Source organism: Benincasa hispida, chromosome 4 (assembly GCF_027475165.1).
Source record: "Benincasa hispida cultivar pf3 chromosome 4, pf3_genome.v1.1, whole genome shotgun sequence".
Lineage (NCBI taxonomy): Eukaryota > Viridiplantae > Streptophyta > Magnoliopsida > Cucurbitales > Cucurbitaceae > Benincasa > Benincasa hispida.
The window spans coordinates 18740710-18762639 of record NC_143481.1 but is presented as its reverse complement, the minus strand read 5'-3'; the positions used below and the strand labels follow the sequence as shown (position 1 = coordinate 18762639).

Below are 21930 nucleotides of genomic sequence, written 5' to 3'. Positions count from 1 at the left end.
ATAATTATGGAAGGTTCAAAATATCAATATCGAAAAAAATATTAAAATTCTGATTTTATGAAAATACATATGAAAATAATTATATGGATGAAAAATTCATAAAACTTTATGATAATTCTTATAGTTAGTTAATAAAACTTTGATTGTAGTCGAATTAGACTACAATTGCCATTTTTAATAACATTTATGTGAAATAAGACATAGTTTAATAATATCGAATATCGATAATTAAAAAAAGAAAAGAAATATAATTATAAAATTAAACAATATCAAATACTGATAATTAATTATAAAATTAAAAGACATGAGATATTTGTAAATTACCTATTATAAAATGATGTGTACAAAAATGAAAAATCATAACATTAAACTTACATAACATAATAATGATATAGAAATCATGACATTAAACATAAAAGAGATATAAAAAGCATAACATTAAATATAACTCAACGTTAAGGAAAAGAAAGAAAAAAAGAAAACTATATAAGCGGATAGTTCGAGAGAAAATGATAGGAATATTAGAGAGGAAAATATTTAGTTGTATCGAAGATTACATCTATCTTTGTGCAACCTACCAAATTATTCAATCACTATTTGCCACATGACAAATTCACTTTACTACTCTTTTGAAGTATTTTAATCATTTTTGTTTGTGTATGATGAGAGTGGGATGCATAGAGATGAAATGATGCAAAAATTTAATGAAAACTGTTTGAATGAAGTTAAAAATAAGTATATGTTATTTTTCTCAATTTTGAATTCAATTTTGAGATGAAATGATGTAAAAATTTAATGAAAAAAAAAGCTTGAATTAAGTAAAAAATAAATATGTGGTTTCTTGAAAATAAGCACAGTTAATTGCTAGAAAAAATTTTAAAAAATCTAATTTTTTTTTATAAAAATATCGAAATTTCGAGAAATGGAAAAAAATTGAAATTCCCCTATATTTATAGTCTATCGAAATCTCGAAAATTCCATCGAATTTTTCCACTATGCTTTTCTCACAAACCGTAAGTTTGACTTTAATATCTTTCCATGCTTATGATCTAATAAACCTTAAAGGAAGGAAAAAAAGTATAAATAAGTCAAGCAGTCCATAATCTTTTGGGTTTTTCCTCGATCTATTTTGGGTATTAAATTGCCAATTAAATAATAAAAGAAAAACTATCAAAATTGCCCGACAATATGCTATATTGTCAATATATTATTCTTTTAATTAACATATCAACACATGGATGTATTATTTTGAGCAAAAACCTTAGTTAATCATTAGATTCGTTATTAAATAACATAAATTTCAGGTATTAAGTAACATCTGAGTAACATGTTCACATGTCTAGATAGGTTAATAAAACAATAATTTATTAACATATCAATTTTTTATTTATTAATTTTAACTACTTTTTAAGAAAAAAAATACTTAATTGAGAATTTTTAATACGCCAAAGGTAAAATTAAAAAAAAAATTTAAAAAAATAAAAACCAAAATTTGAGAATTAAGTAAAAAAGATGAGGGACCATCTTGTAAATTCAAGAAAATAAAAAGGCCGACCCACACGCAATAAACTGGGCCAAGGCCCAGTTTCAAACCGGTTCTTCCCTTTTAACTGTGGCGCTGCTCCTTTTCGCTTTTCCCTCTCCCTCTCGAACTCTCCCTCCCTTTTTTTCGCAATTTACAGAACCTCATGCCATATCCATGGCTTCCACAACTATGGTTGCTTCCCCTTCCAACGATAGTTTCCGCATGAATCCTCTTCCGATCATAGATCTCCGTCTCCTCTCTCAATCCGAGCTCTATTGTCTTTCCCGTTTCTCCTCATCCTCATCATCTTCTTCTTCAACCTCCCAATCCAACAACGAAGACGACGTTCTAATCCCCAAAATTGATCGATCTGTCTTCAATGAGTCCGCTGGTAGCCGTAAACAAACCTATTCTCGTCTCCGTTTAGCCCCTCGCAAACCCCAATTTTCTTCCTCTTCATCCTCCTCCACAATTCGCCCTCAATCCCCTGACCGCCTTGATACAGAGAGCGCTCAAATTGTTACTCTATTTAAGCAACTCTTTGTTGGAGATCCTCATTGTGCCGTCAACGATAGCTACGGCGACGGAGATGAGGACCTGGTACTTGTTAACCATATTTACGACGAATCGGTACCTGATTCTTCCTACGCTATTTTCCAAAGTATTCCTGTTGATATTATTGATAGCAGTTACGCCCCGATTAAGCGGCGGAGAGGTCGACCGCGGAAGGATAGCAATCGGTTTGCTCAGAGTAATGGAAATGCGGCTCCGGAATTCAAAAGCGGATGCGATAAACCGGCGGCGGCGGCGGCGGAGGAGGAGGAGGAGGAGATCGTAATGGTAATGCTGTGAACCTGGTCGCTTCGACCTTCCTGTAGATGTAAGATTAAACTGTTATTGTTCATTCTTTAAATTTGATTGATTCTTCTTTACTTTATTTTTTTTTATATATAAATTGCTTTCTATTTGTTTTTCAAGTTTATCGAAATAATTTTTTGAACTTCTCTCGAAAAAGAAAGAAAGATAGAAAGAAAGAAAATGCTTTGATAACAGTACTTTGATTTTCGATTTTTTTAAATAATAAAAATAAAATGTTTGTTGTTTATTTAGGTTTTCCAATTTCTTTTTTCATTTTTTAATAAATAAGTACACTTTTTGTTGATAATCTATTATGCAATTTATTTAGGTTTTCGAATTTCTTTTTCCAGTTTTTGTTATTTTCTTTCCTAATGATCAGTTCTTGATTTGTTTCTTTTTTCCTTTCTCCTTTTTTTTTCTTCTCATTACTAGTGCATGCATTTATTTTCTCATTTGTGTTATATTATTGTTCTTGTTGAGACTCTTCATGTCTGAATTTATATGTTTTGGTAATATTTGTTTGCAAAATGTCTGACGTGTTTTCATTTTTTACTTGTTAGTTTACTGAATTTGCTTGCCTTTTAATTCAACCATTTTTTCATTGATGTTAAAATTCCTTGAAATCGAGCATCAGATTTCCTTCCTTGTTTTATTAGAATCCTTCATCTCTCTTGGGTTCTAACAATTGGGTGAATTGGATGGTTAGCTGTTAGAATCCAGCATTTTCCAACTATGGGTTAGCTTGAATTTTTAGGATACCATGCCATGAGAGTTGGAAGTTACCATAATTCGTTTCGAAAACAAATATAAGTCACCACTAAACAATCAAAAACACCTCACCACTTGAGTAAACTAAGTTCCTATGCTATTAATTAATATTAAGTTAAAATTGGTTTAACAAGCCTTGGTTAGATACTAAGCAAATTATTATATAAAGAAAATACTAATTTTTGTATAGATGGAGTATCCATTTAGACGGGCTCAAAGAGAATGAGTTCAAACTATAGTGTCTACTTATTTAAGATTTCAAATCCTCTAAGTTTTCTTCATCATCAAATATAGGGTATCATCTAATGAGATCAGTTAGGTATGTGCAAGCTAGCCTAAACACTCAAAGATATAAATTAAATTAGTTAACAAAGGTAGTTCCTATAAAAAAAAAAAAAAGGAAAAAAAGAGTGAGTATTAGTTTTTTTAATTCATTACCATTCCTAATATCCTGGGGTAAATAATCACTATGTTACTTTACCACCGGGTTTTAATTTGTTGATGATTGGACTGTGGGTCCCTTGCACAATTAGTTAAAAACAATTGTAAAATTTATAATTTGCTGATGAAGAAAAAATCTTAGTTGAAAAAGATTTTAAGGTTCTAAATTCTCCTCTTCCAAGAAGCCTTCATCTTTTCATATTTAAAATTTCCCTTTTTAAAAGGGAATCATCTTCTCAAAAAAGCCTTCATTAGTAGCAAGAACTCGTGCCCATGTTTTTCCTTCACTCGAGCTCTTCACCTCTAAAGTAAGCTATAATTTCGTAATTCCTAGTCTTGACAGAATAAGGAGCACCCATTTACCTGAAAAGATCTTCCAAGTATATTAGAGAGACCCAGAAGTAGACATATTTATTCCTTATGCAAAAATTGCTTCTGTGTGGAAATTTGAATTGTCCTGCACATTCAATCCGCTCTCATTTGAAGCTCAAATTTTCTTCCAGAATATCACAATTTCAACCAAAACCTTCCACCCGTTCATGAAATATTGAGTATAGTGATCAAGGTTCCATTTGGTTTTTAGTTTTTGAAAATCGTGCTTGTGTTCTTACAACTTCTTACTCAAACATTTGAATTCTCAGCCAATTTTCAAAAGCAAAAACAAGATTTTGAAAACTACTTTTTTCTCACTTCAAAATTTGGGTTTGATTTTGAAAAAACTTAGAAGATGTAGACAATAAAACATAGAAATCAATCGATGAAAGTGATGTTTATAGGTTTAATTGTCAAAAATCAAATGGTTGTCAAACGAGGTCTAAAATGCAAGAAAATGATATCTGAGCTATAGTTTTAGTTTCCACTTTATCATGTAGTTTAAACAAAAGTCTCAATTCTGATTCCTGAACCAGTCAATCAAATTAGTCCATTCTTAAATATAGTGAATGCTAGTAGCTGAGAGATTTTCTTATTAAAAAAAGAAAGAATGAAAGAAAGAAGGTTACCCAATTTTGTGATCTAAGAGCCATAGACTCCAATATTTTTACTGAAGTACTGGCTCCACGTGGGAATATACTGATGATTTCGATGTACCAATGGTATAGTTCTGGGAGGATTCATCATTCAGGAAATCTCTTCGTGAAGCAGGAGATACGAAGCAAATAACTAATAAGCAATACTTTGGACAAGGAAGATGTTATGCAATGATGATAGGTTGCCGAAAACACCCTATAGAGCCAGGAAGAGTGGGTCAATTATTATATTGACAATGCAAATCTCCAAGTATGCCCACATTGGTATGATATTGTCCATTTTGAATATAAACAACTTTGTTTTTTAAACCACCCAAAAGGTTTCATATCAATGAAGATAATTGTCCTCGCTTATATACCCACGATCACTTTACTCTCTAACCAATATGGGACTTTGTGCATTCCGACAATTATTCTTAGTTCAGACTTTCACAAGTTTTATTGGGAATCTAACTACAAGCATTCTAAAAAGAGAGGAGATGACTTGGAAATGGTGGATTCTTTCAAGAAAATTATTGTATGGTTCTTGGGTATCATTTGAGGGTTAATATTGTTGAGCTCCATATTTTCTAGTTTAAGACTGCTTCATATCAACAAAAACTAGAGATTGGTTGAATTGTTGTTTTCATTACACAATTAGGAAGTGTTTGACATCGGGAATGGAGTTTTGAAGTCCTGATAGTTGTGAAGTTTGAAAAGTTGTTTAGTCAATCAGTTAGAGCACTTTTCTCCTTTTCTTTGGACTTAAGAGATGATTAGATAGAGCACTTGATAAATTACGATCACTCAAGACAAAGCACTGCAAATCAACAACACTATGCATTGAAACCGTCCGAGAAGAGTCCAACAATGGTTGAACTACCACTGTCGACTTTCCACTAGCCTAATTGCATCATTAGATGAGGAACATGGCAGATGTTTTTCCAGCTCTTGCTCCCTCTTTCTCTTTAACTCTTGAGATCTACAATGATGGAGATTACGAAGTTAAAGTACATGCACGATATGAAAGCTATCATTTTGAGGATCGATATTGGTCCTTTCAAGTGCAACCGAGCAACTAGAAATTTTGTTGAAAAATGTTTTGATGAGAAATTACATGTCGTGGATAGTGATTTTGTGCGGGGCTTTGGTGGCACGTGAAGAAGTTTTGATAAAAACATTCCTAGTACTTCATGAGTTTGATGGCTGTGAAGGATTCAGTTTAGAGCGATAGGGAGAAAACGAATGGGAAAAGGGAACGATAGCAAGAAAGAGAGAGGTATAGCTAGGAGAAAAGGAGAATTTTAATTTTTTTTTTTTTTTAAAAAAAACCCATTGATTTGTGGTTCTTAAGAAAATGATTGTTGATTTGAATTTACATTGTTCGACCCAGTAACCCTTTAAATTTTGCAAGCAATGAGCTTATAATATTTTTAAGTATAAAGCTTGCTATTGACAATGTTATTGACCAAAATGGGTTTTTTTGGGTCAATAACATTAAAAAGATCTTTAAATAACTAAAAATGGGTCTAAAGATTTTTTTCGTTTGCAAGCTTTTCTTGAAAGCTGATGTCGAAGTGTGTAGGAAGTACGCAATTGTTGCTTTATGCCAAGTGTCAGCGTGGGTGTGTAATGTGGGTGGGGTCCAACGGTTTCTAAAAGGATTCGACGCGATGTTCGGATTGGACACGCGAACAACGCACCAAGGCCATCTTCATTCAAGCTCAAAAATTCATTAAAATAACAAAAGGCAAAAAAAAAAAAAAAAGTAACTTAAAAATAAAGACAAAAACACAAAAAAGGAAAAGCCCACACGCTAAATTATTCACCCATTATAAAATTAGACAAGACCCAGCCTTTCAAGGTTAATCGACAGAAATATTGAGATCTCAAATTTACAAAACTATCCATAAAAATATTGATACCATGTTGATGTTGATGTTGATGGATACTTTTGAAAAAAATTTAAAAATGAAAAATTCAAAATACTTTAATTAAATTTTTATACTTTATAAGTGAGTAAATATATATTTATATTATATTTAGGATAGTACATTTTATTGTTTGTTTATTTTATATTTTTTAGATTTTTCATGATATAATAGAAATGTTGATGTTGAATCTATGAAAATGTAGAAATGTCAGATTGACACGAATTTTAATAGGCATGCTCTTAAGTTTGTTTAAGAAATTGATGTGTGAGAATAAAATTTCTATGTTCGATGTTGTAGGTTATTTCTCCACTAGAATCTTTGATAATATTTATTATTTCATTCAAAATTTACTTCTATTAATTGGTATAAATAATATTTCTTTGAAGCATAAAAAATAATTTGGGAGTTAATTGATTTATATTAAATGAGAATAAGTGGAGTAAATTTGTCAATGAATTAATTTTTTTTAGACAAACAATGAATTAATTATTTGTTCTTCTTCCATAAAATTTATTTTCTTTGTTCAAATAATTAATTATAAATTAAATAAAATAAAGGAAATATTTTTTTAACCAACTAATGTTCTTTTGTTGCGGATTAATTTTATTGATATTCTTGCATGTCGATGGGTTTAACATCACATTCCCATCAACTTTAGCAATGGATTGACATTTTCATTATATCAAAAAAAAATTGAGCCAATATAACAAAAATATCAATTAATTATTGCTAACATTGACATATTATTAATATCGAATAATTTTAACACTATCTTGATAGTGTGAAATGTTTGTTAATTTATGAGTTTTGATGAATTTTTAATGTATTTTTATTTTCATATTTTCTTAGAAATATCTATCAACATCAACATTTTCATACAATTGAGTCTTTGACATTTAGGTTGACATTGACATTTAAACTCTAGTTTGGGTTGATGGCCTTTTTGTTACAGATTATTTATAGTATAGCCTCTTAAATTTTCTAATATTAAATCTTTATGCTTAATCCATGAATTTTAAATTTTCTTTCGGATAATGTATCTATCATTACATGTTTAGAATTAGGTATGAAGGGGGAGGAATGATAGACATAGTATTGGGATATATGGCAGAAATGTTATTAGGTACCACGAGAAGAACATTATTATTCAATGTGGCTGGCACACTGTGGTTGCCTTCAACTCTTGGAGGAATGATTAAGTAATAGTAGTTAATTTCTTTTTCCTTCATCTAACATAAGAAAATTATCAGCCACATCGTTTTGCGATCTGAATAATTGGATACTTTGGTTCTCATCAACCTAGTTGGTCGACTTATTCTTGGCCATAGTTAAATTTGTTTATTTAATGTGCTTCTTACCATAGAAAATATCTCGATGGAGTATAAATCAACCTTTCCTATAATATTGGGGGTGATCGTCGATTGGTCAACATCGAGTTTTGACTCAAATCAACAATGGCAACTGATATGTCAATTTCTTGCCATCAATTTCAGTGAGGTTGGTTACACTGATTGATCGACCACGTTGACAATTGATCAATTTTGGTTGACACCAACGTGAAAATGGGGAAAAAAAAGTCAAAGAAAAGAGAAAGAAGAAAGGAAAAGAGAAGGGGATAATAAATGGAGGAAACGAGCTACCAAAGAAGATTGGAAAAAAAAAGGGAAAGAATTTGAGATGAAAAGGTAATCCTATATCTATCTATTTGTATAAATATGCGTGTATATTCAATGATGAAAAAATTGCGAAATTTCGACAATGTACCGTTGAAATTTTGTTAAATTCATGGATCCGAGAGAAAGGGGCTAACATCTTTTTTTCCCAAATATCCATGAAAAATTGCCAAACTTGTCAATATATTGTTTAATGGATATATCATTGATATCTTTACAAAAACGTGGAAATACTACAAAAATATTGCGGATCATCGTCAAAATATCTTGGATATATTGCTAAAATATCACTAGATGTCGTTTCCCCCCCAATTTTTCAGACTTTTGAATTTCCAACTTTTTCCAATTTCTAAATCAAAATCATTTTGCGTTTTTTCGTTTCTTCTTCTACTTTCTTTTGTTTTTTCTCCTTCGAAACTTCTTTTTTCATTCATTTTGATGAAAGAGAAGCAGACCAAAATCGACTGATTGTTAGTGCGATCGGTTGACTGACATCACACCCCCTCCAAAATCGATCAAAATTGGTAGCTAGAAATTGACATGTTGTGGTCGATGTTGGATTAAGCCCAAAATTGATATCAAACACCTATTGTTCACCCTTAGATGTAGAGATGCTCAAGATGGGATGGGACCAGGATGGCTTCCTCGTCCCTATTTTATTCTCCATTCTTGCAAATTTTAAAAATTCCTTGTTAAATTTTGCGGTGGTTCCTTATTGGGATTGGACTGCCAATGGGGAATTATTCTCTATTTATTTGTTTTTCTTAATATACAATTAAATTAAACCAAACTTATTTTATTTTATTTTATCAAACTGTTAATTTTCCACGAAAAAAAATCATCTAAATGGTTAATTTCACATAATCAATCTCCATTTAAAGAGAATTTTTTAAACTTTCTAATAGAAACAAAATAATCAACCTATCAAATTATCTAATTATCCATATATGAAGTCAAAATGTTCAACAATTTGATTCAAAGATATCAAATTATCACTTAAAAGAATAAAACTTGAAATTTAAATATGGAACAATGGAACAACAACAATAATAATGGGGCAAACTAACAAGATCAGGACGAGGGCATTGGGCGGAGGATATACTCTCGAGGAAAATGGGCATGCCTAATTGGAAGATAAAAAAACTTTATCTCGTACAACTTCAACATCTCCTACAAAATCCTAAAGAGTTGTTTAGGTCGTTGAGTTGGTTATTATAGTCTATGGGTTATAGTAGTTTGTGTTTGGAATGCAAACTATTTTGGTATGAGAGAATGATTATAAAATAGTAAACATCATGAGAGTTTGTAAATAATTTGAATGTAGCCAAGTGTGAGTTATGACATTTGGGAATTTCAACTATTATGATGGGAGATCCACTCCACCCAAGACAAGTAGGGGACCCAAATACTCCCTAAATAACTTTTAGACAAGTAGGTCTTAGTTTTCACCATGGAGAAAAAAATAACCCGACGGGTCCTTTACTACCGTCGGGATAATGCATCTATCCCAACGGTCTAATAACCAACCGTCGAGCGTATTTAGCTATCTTGACGGTATCATGATCATCGAACAATGTTTCTGTTATCTCGACAGTCAAAGCAACACCGTTGAGGAAAAGTCCCTTTCTCCAATCGGTTCTGCACCGTCGGGATGTAATGAAAGAGAAAAATGGAAGAAAATATGGGATATTATTAAATTTTCCCGATGGTGAGCAACCATTGAGAGTAGTTTGATTTTTAGAAAATAAGAAGTATAAATGAAACGATTTATTGGAATGTCTTGATTTGCCTGACGGTATTTGAGTGACCGTCGGGCTTTGTGGAATTAGCCTGACGGTACGCGAAGGACTATCGGCCTATAGGTATTGGATTAACTATTATGGGAATTTGTGAAGTTATGTCAACAATCGTGTCAGAAGACCGTCGGACCTTGTGGAGTTAGCCCGATGGTACGCGAAGGACCGTTGGCCTATGGGTATTGGATTAAATATTGTGGGAATTTGTGAAGTTATGCCGATGGTCTCGTCAGAAGACCGTCAGACCTTGTGGAGTTAGCCCGATGGTACGCGAAGGACCGTTGGCCTATGGGTATTGGATTAAATGTTGTGGGAATTTGTGAAGTTATGCCGACGGACTCGTCAGAAGACCGTCGGACCTTGTGGAGTTAGCCCGACGGTACGCGAAGGACCGTCGGCCTATGAGTATTGGATTAAATATTGTGAGAATTTGTGAAGTTATGTCGATGGTTGTGTCAGAACACCGTCGACAGAACTTGATGTTAGCCCGATGGTTTGCATGGGACCGTCAGGAGTGGGTAACTTCCTCGGCAGTCAAGATCTTGTTTCTCATTTCACATTTTTGTTTTTGTTTTTATTTCCTATTTCTTTTTTTTTTTTTTTTTTTTTTTTGTAAAATGAGTAAAAATTGTGTTAGGAAATTAGTTTTTATTGAAAAAGAAACGATGATTCGTTTGATAATTGTTATGTGTTCTCTCAAATATTATATTAAAATATTAAGAATCTATTTTAAAATTATTTTTAATGCAAAATTTCAAAACTACTATGTTATATTTAATTTAATTTTTTTATTCATCTTCTATTTTAAAAAAGAGGCAATAAAATTATCCCTTATTTATGTTTTTCAAATTTTCAAAAATAGTTTTTTAAATTTTCAAAAATAGGAAACTAGAAACTATTTAGTCGTGTAGTTATATTATTGTTACTCGCAATCGTTTCTTGTTTCTAATTTTTTAGAATTGTGTATGTTTAATAACACTTTCTTGTTTCTATTTTTGGAAATTGTATATGTTTCATAACTTAATTAATATGGTTTTTTTTTTCTTTTTAGTACAATAATATATGGAATGAGGGTTCTAACCTCTGATCTTTTAACTGAGATGTCACCGGTTGATGACATCAATATTTAGCTAAAATCGATGCTCAAACCAGTTTTTTGTGACATGATGTTGTCGACTAATTGGTTGGTTAGTTCAATTGATTTCATATGCCATTTGTATAGGTTGATTTGCGACAACATTGATTGAACTTTAGTGGCAGTCGCATAAAAAGCAACAAGAAGAAAGGAAAGAAAGGAGAAAGAAGAGAAAGATTCTCATTGATAAAGAGTTAAGAGGTCACGGATTCAATCCATGTTGGCTATCTACTTAGGATTTAATATCTTATGAGTTTCCTTCACACCAAAATGTTGTAGGATCAGGTGGGTTGTTCTGTGAGATTAGTCAAAGTGTATGTAAGTTGGTCTAGATACTCACAGATATAAGAGAGAAGGTGGCTATGACATGGAAGTGAAAGGAAAGAAAGTAGAAGAGAAAGGTGGATAAGGAGGAAAGAAGGAAGAAAACTAAAGGTGGAGTTAGGGTATTGGGCACCAATCTTGAAAATGTTAGGGTTATTTAAAATGTGAAATTAGTTTTTTTTTTTAATATAATATATATCCGATCAATCGATTGATTGTCATTTGAGTGGGATGAATAGACTGGTTGATCGTTGGTTTTGCAAAATCGCAAAACAACGTTGACTACTTGGCTTCTAAAATTGACATACCAACATCAGTACGGGAGGGTTGACTTTTGGACTTCCTTTGAACATACTTAGTATATGCCTTCCTTAACTAGTCAGGTTACATAATCAATTATTGTCTTTTTTATTTAGTTATTTATATATGTGAGTATTTGGGCTAGTTTACATAAATTAATTATTGTTTTTGTTTTTCATTTTGAATAATCATTTTCAAAATTGTTTTTTTGTTTTTTTTTTCTTTTGTTTCTAATTTTTTAAAAACATAAGTAAAAGCATTATTCAATTGTTTTTACTTATTAAATACAAAATAAATGCTAAAGATTTATATTTCAACATTATTAGTCGATTGGTTTTTTTCAAAAGAAATATTTTTCATAAAAAGCTTTGATTTTTTAATGTAAAATTTGGGAGACAAGGAACAAAAAAAGGGTTCAAGAAATACCTTTATGTTTCTTTGTTCTTTTTTTCCTTAAAAAAATAAGAAACAATTTTTAAGTGCCTTTTCATTTTTATTTCTTTAAGGGAAGAAAATGGGAGTTCCCATGTTTTTTTGTTTCCAAAATTTCTATACAATTTTGGGAAGTATATTAAAATGAGAAAAAGGGGTTAGAACTTGACTAATATAATATTAAATTTATTTTTACCCATCAATTTAAGCTTTTTGGTCAATCAATGATTTGATATGGTATCCAAGCAGGAGGTTCTATGCTTAAACCCCTACAATTAGAGATGTCCACGGGGCTAGCATCGCTCCCTATTTCATTCTCCATTCTTGTGAAACTTGCCATTTAATTTTATAGGGATCAGGTTCTTGTGGAAATTTTTTTCCTTTTTTTAATCTTTTTGAAAAAAAAACAATTGACTAAAATAACTACTATTGACAACTAATTGAAATAGCTATTTTTTCACTAGAAGTTTTCATTTAAATGATTAATTCAATGGGAAGAACTTGAATTTAAGAAGAAATTACTCAAATTTCTTGGTAGAATGAAATAATTTTTCTTATCAAATTATTCATTTATATATAACCTAAATCTAAATATTTAATTAAAACATATCCAACCATTGAATAATAAAACTTAAAATTTAAGTATAATATTTATACCATAATAATAATAATAACATAATGATAATTATAATAATAAATTAAAAATAGGCAAATGGGGAGGGCTGGCGATGGGAGGAGGATTAGGATTGGGGAATACATTCCCTCTGTCCTTGTTTAGCATGCGGTCCCCCCACTCCCTCCCTCCCCCATTCCTCATGGGGAAATGAACATCTCTACCAGAAATGTTATTTCTTCTCTGATTAATATAGATTTTCTCTTGTTTAGTCTTCTACATATTTCAAGCCCACAAGTGAGGGTAGAGTGTTATATATAATATTAAATTTACTTTCACACATCAACTTAAACTTTTGGGTCAATTTGTGATTTAACAAAACTCTCAGCAAATTTACAAGTTTTTTAAATTTTGAAAATGATAGGTGGAAATGTTACCAAATGACCTCTACAAAACTTAAGTTAGAATTTGTCAATAGGTTTTTTTTCCCTCTTTTGGAGTGATGTGGATGTCAATTAATGTGAGTTGGGCTCCTCCAACTCAAATTTTCAAAATATTAGACAAGATACGAAGTAGAGTATAACCAGATACGTTTTAAAATTTCCTAGCTGCGGTAATTAGTCTGTTGAATTCTTGCAGAAAAGAAATAGAGACTTTTCTAGGTGTTTATCATAATATGGTTATGTTATTTGAATGGTATTAATAGATGTATGAATGAGTTTTCTTCAGAGGTTATAGCTTGATGAAAATTTGAGTTATGCAGGGAAAAGGTTTTGGATATACGTGGAGGTTATACTAATTGGTTGTATTCTTTCTACAAAAGATGGATATGTGTTGGAACCGGCTACCCTCCGACAGACAGGATTTCATGGCAGCGAACAGTCTCGAACGGCAGTCGTAACCTCCTTAAAACCAATTATATAACTGGATGCCGAAGCCATCAATGGTTTATAATATCTATTGCTACATTCTCATCAACCTTACAGCCACGTTCAATTCATGGTGACAAGCTTCTTTGGTCTCTCTATGCCTCAAAAGTTTAGCAACACCAAAACTTCTAGAACCCAAATTCTCAAAAACTTCGTACATGTCCATTTTTGGATAGACCCACAAGAAGAAAAAAGAACAAAACTGAATAGCAAAATAGTCGGTGAGAGATTTTTCTTACCATATAACCCAATTTCATCCTCTTGAGGTTACATTTACTTGATGACTAATGCATGGAAGACTTGACCGATGCCCTTCTTTTTTTTTTTTCACACCACGCCACGCCCAACTAGATAGACGGTGGTGGTGCACGTGTGGGATGTCCACCATACCTATATTTACCTATCTCCTCACTCCCTTTAAAACATGGGTACTCCTTGGGGCTCAAACCCATAACTCAAGGTGAAAGTATAAGAAAGAGACTCCTATTTCAAAATTAAGCAACATGAGATTCTCGGCCAAAGTTTTTTTTTTTCTTTTTTTTTTAAAACTTGAATTTTCGCCAACAATATGTTATTACTAGAGCTGAAATCCAAGATGGATGCTTCTGACATTTCCCCTCCTTTCCTTTTTCACCCCGTGGTTGTTTTTATTTAAATTGGGACCAGATAATAGTATATGATGTGATTTATATACCACTACGGAGGAAGAATGTTCTAATTGGAAGTTAATGGTAGGAGAATTTCAAAAGAATTCAGGTTTGCATATTAATCGTCTTAAGTTCTCTATAGCTAGCATTAACATATCGAATAGAATAACTGCGAGGAGGGTTGTTGTACTAGGTCATAAATAAGAAAAGCATCTTCAATTATTCTGGTATCCCTTTTGATAGACATCCTACTCTGCATTTTGGGAATGTGTTATAGAGTAGATGTCTCGTATTTCTCGAAAGAGCAATGGGATTTGGTATGAAACTTATGAGATCGATGTAAGTATTTGCCTGGTGAACTAAATGGAAGAAGACTTGGATTTCCAAGGGAGAGAGAATAGCTATTAGAGCCCAATTAGTGTTGTCAAAACATCCCATCTGTTATTTGCCTCTCTCCAAAATTATAGCTGAATGAAGTAAGAACATGAATAAGATTCCTTATTATGACTATTGTGATAATTATGAATGTTTTGGCTAGCATACATACACCTTGTCTTTTTTCTGCAAGGTAATGCTTGACTCTAATTTCATCCAAAACTTTTGATATAGTTTGAAGTCTTGACCTTCAAAAGCATCTTGGCTTTCAGCTGGACCTCATCCATGGTTATTAGCATCAGGAAGATAATAAGAGGCTTCTGCATGGGATGGGTCTTATTTTGGTTACGAAGGCAACTTTTTATTATTAAGTAAGGAGCTTTTTCCCTCAAGAGTTTGGGGACTTGCTAGCAAATGGATTTAGATGTCCGTGCTATGAAAGGAAACTCTTTAGAGAGATGTTATGAAAGCATTTGCAGATAATATCTATGGTGTTCATTGGTATACTAGAAATGATAACTGAGCCTGTCATTGAGAGTCAGCTGCCTCATGTTGCTTAAAGAATTAGTTGCTGTTAATTGCTCAATTTGGTGGATTAATCCGTTTTGTCGCAAGCATATGATTACAAAAATGAGTGTCTTTGAGACTTGAGTTCTGCTTCCTCTAGGATCCATGGCATTGATGCCATTACTTGTTTTTGCATGTACCGTGCGTAGGATTTAAACTTTATTGATATTGGTTAACCAACTCTATTGTACATGAACATCACCACAATATTATTTAGACACTTTTTTCTATATTATAAGAATACCTCTACACATCAAGACACTCATGACAACTTTTTCCTTCTATCTAGTAACATTTTAACGAATTGATTTATTAGTGAAAAAGTCGAAAGCACTTCCACAATGGTTACCACAAGCAAAAATGGTCACCTAGGATAACATGAACCCATTCACAGTTTGGTTAGTTTTTCAGGGTACTTCGTAATTTATAATGTGGTGGAATGAAGCTGTTCAAAGACTCTCTTGTGTCATCAAGACCGGTTACTACTAAACCCTAATGTGGAGGAATGAAACTGTTCAAGATTCTCAAGATTCTCTGTGACGAAGACTTTTTGTAATTATCAAAAAGGTTTAATTTTACTTGATGAGAGATTGAGAGTATCTCTTTGATTGTTGGGCTCTTTTTTATTGGTCTTGGTTTTTTGTATACCCGAGTACTTTTTTCTTTTCTTTTTTTCTTGGTTCATTATATATATATATATATATATATATATGTAAGGGAAAAAAAAGACAAACAAAAGATTCTCATGTGGCAACAGAAATTGATTGTGTTAGCATTCTTCTTCATGAGTATCATCCATTCTAACAGTCCAATTTTAGTCTAATTTCCCACCCCACCACGACCTTACTAATAATTAACTAAATTGCGTTGCAGGATCATAGTTCTTTAGGAGCTTAGGCAGACGTGGGCAGAGATGTAGACTAAGCTGAAGTGTATAGATTTTTTTAGATAATTGGTTATGATTAACCTAGCTGATGAAGGAGAATGATCTCGAATCTTTTGCTAGACAGAATCGGCTGGAAACTTTTGCTTTCTCGCTAGAGAGAGACAAGATCTATGCACGAGTCGATGCTGATATGGCTCTTCTTTACACACCTTGCTGCTTTATTGGAGTTATTAAGATTACAATTTTGTCACTCAAGTAGGAAAGATACTGTGCATAGTTAGTAATCTTATCAAAGTTATTTTTAGTTGGACTATGTCTTTGCTTGAACTACTCAAGTGTTAGAGCAAAATTTGACGGTGCAATTGTAACAAGATTTATACTCGAAATATTATTCCCAGTTGCTTGAATTGATTTCATTGGAAACTCATTTACTTTGTTGCTATTATCCCTTGATTTTGCTTGACGATATGATTGTTGAATGTAGCTGAGTCATAAGCCCTTCACATCAAAGGTTTCATGTTCTCTCTGCTTGTATCATAAAAGTTCATTAATAATTTCATGTCAATCTTGCCAAGGAGTTGCTCATGTCTAGATCAGTATGTTTGTATGAATTATTTTTATGTTTAGATATTATGTTTTCAATTAAATTCAAAGAAAACAATTAACTGTAGGTTTGAATTCTTAGATAATGAACTTGATTTCATGGAAGTCCAATATTTATTATTTTCTAATCTTACGAAAGGCTTTTATTATTACCTATTCTTGTGGTGTCCTCAACAGGATGTAAGGAAGGAAAGTTTGAAATATATATATATATATATATCCAGGAGCTCTCAAATTTGAACATTGGGGTAATATTTAAGGTTTATAATACTTCCATGGAAATATCGAAGTCCAAAATAGATGAAAATATTGATATAACATTGGTGTCAATAGATATTTTTGGAAAAACTATAAGTATAAAAAATAATAATAATAATATTTAAATTAGTAAGCAAATATTCAACGTTGTTTAAACTAAAGTTAAATATTTTATATTTACATTCATATCAATAATATTTAAATTGTTGATTTTTTTTTTCATGTTTCATGGATTTTATATGATCTAATGCAAATGTCAATTTACTCTTCATATCAATGTTAAATCTACGAAAATGTTGATATGTCAATAGAAAGATGTTTGTTTTGTTTTACCTTAAGGGTTTTTATAGTTCTTTTTGTTTTTGAGAAAGAAAATAAAATAATATTTCAAGAACAAACTAAATACAAATAATATGCTCAGATAAGAGTGACAAAAAAATAAGATAAAATATTCTCAGGGTGTTCATAGTTGTTTGTGATTTGCCACAACCACAATAGAAAATATCCTAATCCCAAAGTCAAAGCAGTGGAGTAGTGTATATTTGGACACTTGGTAAACCTTCCATCACTATTTTTTAAGAAATTATTTCCATCATTGTTATCATTGTGCAAGCCTTTTAATTGCATTCTCTTATGTACTGACAAATTTCAAACTCCTTTAACAATATTTTTGTGTACCTCTTCTACCCTTCAAATATAATGAAACCAAATAAGATCCTACCTAAAATTCAAGAAGACAAAATCCATTGTTTATACTTCTAAATATAATTTAAGACCTCAAATTAATGATGTTATGATTAAAACTTTTAACTTTTATTAATGAATTTATTTTGGTCATCGCACGACTTTTTTACTTGTAGAAGATTTCTTTAAATGCATGGATTAACATCACATTAAAAAAATATATTAAAATCAAATGAATAGTGGTATTTTTTATTTTTTATTTTTTTATTAGAAAGAGGGAGCACAAATCCTAGACGGAGGACGATACCAACTCGCCAAAGGTCTTTTCTAATAGTGTTATTTTTTCGTTAATAGGAGTGGTTTCTCATCTCCTACATCTCCTTCTATTTCTCTCTCCTTATTAGAAAGAATTACATGATAATTTTTTCTTGCTACCTTGGTGGAACTTAGGTAGAAGAATAATCTTATTAAGGTAATATTGAGTTTAATTATTTTAAACCGAATCAAGTGAAATATTTATAAATTGGCAATAAGGTCTTAAATTAACGCCTTTCTTATCCGGTGTGATTCAATCTTTCAGCTCAAATTTTCCTATGAAAGTTCGAGTTAAAAAATGAAATAATTAATACAAATCAAAGTTTAGAAGAAATTGATAACTAGTTGAATTATGTTGAATTGATATGGCCAACGTAAGAAAAAAAAATATTTTTAAAACAAAATGAGCATAGTTCAACTGGCATGATAGTTGTACTATCAATTTTGATGTCAGAGGTTCGGACTCCCCCATCCTGCATGTTGTCGAAATGTTTCAAAAATAGAAAATAAAAATTATAATCAAAATAACCTAAACTGTTTTGTAAGTTTTTTTCATTTTGGGTTAAGTTACAAATTCGATAGCTAGAGCTTGCACATAGGTTCAACATTGTTTATCCACCTAAAAAAACCATCAAATTGTAAAATTTAAGAGCAATACTACTGCACCTAAGTTTTATACTCTCATTTTTTTTTGTACATATACAAAAAAAAAAAAAAATAATTATTTTTTTTTAAATGACAAATATCAATTTTTCATTGAGTATCGCAGATGGTGCACCAGAGCTGCACCCAAGTATTTTCCAAAATTGAATATTATCAAATCAATTAATACAACTAAAACATCCAATTGCCAAAATGAGCAACTTATCGACATCAATGTTAGAGATTTGACTCCCTTTTCACATATATTATTAAAAAGGAAAAAAAAAAAAAAAAAAAAAAGACCATCCAATTGATAGACATCAAATTGAAAAGTTTAAACAAAACTCAAACTATAATTAAATCCAAAACTTTTAAAATTACAAAGATGAAATTGATATTACGTCAAGGCCAAATATATGCAGTTAAGCAAAATTTTAGTTTACTTCCTGAATTTTCAGGTTTGTATTAAATAAGTTTAATAGTTGTTTGAATTTTCAACTTTTATATATATATATATATATATATATCCCTGAATTTTAGTTTTAGAAATAGTAAGTCTTTGAATTTTAAATTCTATGTATGGTCCTTGTCCTATTTGGCATTTTTTTAAAGTCACAAACTTGTTGAACACAAAATTGAAAGTTTAGGCCCCATTTGGTAACCGTTTCATTTTTTGTTTTTGTTTTTGAAAATTTCATCTTCAATGGTTAAATTCTTAGTCAAATTCTAACAACAAAAACAACTTTTTAAAATCTACTTTTTTTAAAAAATTTAATCCTCAAATTTTGGCATGATTTTTTAAACCATTAGTGAAAAGTAGATAACAAATGTAGAATTTTTTAGGTGAAAGTGTGTTTATAGGCTTAATTTTAAAAAACAAAATGGTTACCAAATAGGACCTTAATATCTTATTTTGGGTCTAATAGAGACGTTATTTTTAAAAAGTGTTCAATATGTTAGGGCCCTATTCGACACAAAATTAAAATTTCATCCTATTTGATAATTTTAAAGTTTAATGACCTAGTAAACACTTTTTTTTAATATAGTTCAATGGTTTATTTTACACAAACATGAAAGTTCATAAACTAAACCTATAGTTAAACTTAAATTTTACCTATGACCAAGGATTAAAATGAGGTCGATATCGATATTGAGACTCCAATTTCAAGGATATATCGATACCGATGAATATTTCTATAAATAAATGAATTTATTAAAAAACTAAATCAATAATTGAAGTTGCTTCTACTTCCAAATTAAGATATAGATCTTATTATTAGTACTCATATTTATATTGCAATTAATAAATGTTTTGTGCACAGTTATAGAAAATATTAGCGATATCGATGACTCGTCCAATTAATATATATATATATATATATATATATATTTGACGTATCTATCGATATTTTAATCATTGCATATAACTAAGAAGAAAATAAAAAACAAAATGGAAGACGAGGGTGATAAATAATTAGTTAAATTATATGTTTACTTAAGTTTGTTTGGATTTATTTGGTTCTTAAAATTTCAAAATTACAAATTTAATTTATAAGAGTGTGTTTTGTTGGCAATCCAAATTCTTTTTTATATTCTCAAATTCATTGAGTTCAATAAATATGTGTCCAGCAAATAACTCGGATTTTGTTTTTGAAAATTGTTTATGGTTTCTATGATCCAAACAGTGCAATTTTTAAAAACAATATTTTTATATTTTTAGTATATCCAATATTTTTTAGTTTTAATATTTAAAATGCATGATTATATTAAATGAAGATAAAAACATTGAAAAATACAATCTATTATGTTATAAATTCAATTTGTTTTAAAAAAATCAAAACATGTAATATATAATGTATTTTAAATTATATAATATTGTAAAATAATAATTATACTATTTTTTTTAACATAAGACATGTTCATAAATAAATTAATAATAGTTTATTATCAACTAATATTTAGTGGACAACTACAACTATTTTATGATTTATATTATAGTATCAAACACATTTAAAACAATGATTTAATTTAGAATTCAATTTTTAAATTTACTATAGAGTATCTTAAAACATGAAATACAACTATGTTTTTATTAAATCTCATGCTTTTCGAATTCTCTAAGAAACAAACTCTAAACTTTCAATTTTTTTAAAATTCACAAATCTACTAGATATAAAATTAAAGTTTTAAAGTCTCATTAGATATCAAACCTAAATTTATAGTTAATAAATATATGATATAAGCTGATATTAACATATCTCAAGTAACACAAAACTTAAACAAGAGACTAAATACGCATATATAAGACAAAATTGAAAGTTTTTCTTTAGCTCAATAAGAAATTGGGAGATTCGAATCACAAATTCTTGATTCGCTAGAATATTTTTATGTTTGTTGAGCTATCCATCGGTTGACATTAAGGGTGTTCAAATAACTCCACGAACAATCTAAACTATCCAACCCAAATATAAGGATTGAGTTAGGTTAGTTTTGTTCATGGGTTGAGTTTGGTTAAATTTTTTATATTTTTTGTTGGGTTGGGTTGTGTTGGGTCGCGGATTGGCTAAAGAAAAAATTGGGCTATATATATATATTTATTTAAAGTTTATTACTTTGTATTAATTAGTTTGTGATATTTTTCTTTTATTTGTTTTTGTTTAAATTTGGTAATAAATATCATAGATATTTGGTATTTAACATTTGATTTTTATGAAATTTTAGTTACTAATCATGTGTTGTAGATAAATTTACATATTTTTAATTCAAAAGAAAAAAGTTATACCTGACAACCCAACCCGAATTTAAATGGTTGGGTTGGGTTGAAGACTTTGCCAACCTAATCAATCCTAATTTTTTAGGTGGTTCAAAAAATACACTCAACCCAACCCATGTACACGTTGACTCACAAAATTGGAAGTTTATTTATTTATTTATTAATTATGGGTTTCGACATAAAGTCTTAAAATAGAGACTATATTACATTAATGTATTGAACATTTCTTTTTTTATATATATAAAAAAGGCTTATTGGATTTTTTTTGGCTATTTACAATTTAACCCTTGGTCCCACACACACATTATATATATATATATATATATATAAATTGTGATTCGCTCTCATTCATGCGGAGGCTTAGCGCTTCATGCTCATTAATGTTTATTTTTAAAAAAGAAAAATCATCGACTCCTCCATTTCCCCTTTCTTCCTCCTCTCTTTT

At 30.4% G+C, this 21930-nt stretch overlaps 1 protein-coding gene across 6 annotated transcripts; it reads left to right on the top strand.

Annotated features, from left to right (window-relative positions):
* Window positions 1-1579: 1579 nt before the first annotated feature.
* On the top strand, window positions 1580-16637 carry MBD8 (methyl-CPG-binding domain 8). 6 transcript variants are annotated; one of them, XR_005481359.2, is made up of 3 exons: window positions 1627-2365; window positions 15736-15891; window positions 16198-16637. XR_005481359.2 is itself a non-coding variant. In XM_039029097.2 (2 exons), the coding sequence occupies exons 1-2, from the start codon at window positions 1700-1702 to the stop codon at window positions 16219-16221; spliced, it is 690 nt and encodes a 229-aa protein (XP_038885025.1). In that variant the 5' UTR covers window positions 1580-1699; the 3' UTR covers window positions 16222-16637. The 6 variants fall into 6 exon arrangements, 3 of the variants coding, with proteins under 3 accessions (XP_038885025.1, XP_038885026.1, XP_090169161.1); XR_005481361.2 differs by having other exon boundaries at window positions 1627-2405; XR_005481364.2 differs by lacking the exon at window positions 15736-15891 and adding an exon at window positions 8027-8218 and having other exon boundaries at window positions 1627-2405.
* The last annotated feature ends 5293 nt before the right edge of the window (window positions 16638-21930 follow it).

Excerpts from the sequence above, each read along its gene's own strand:
- MBD8 (XM_090313035.1), top strand. The coding sequence starts at position 1,700 with ATGGCTTCCACAACTATGGTTGCTTCCCCTTCCAACGATAGTTTCCGC. Across the intron at positions 2,366-14,991 it reads AGGAGGAGGAGATCGTAATG|TTTGAAGTCTTGACCTTCAA; the intron begins GTAATGCTGTGA and ends CTTTTGATATAG.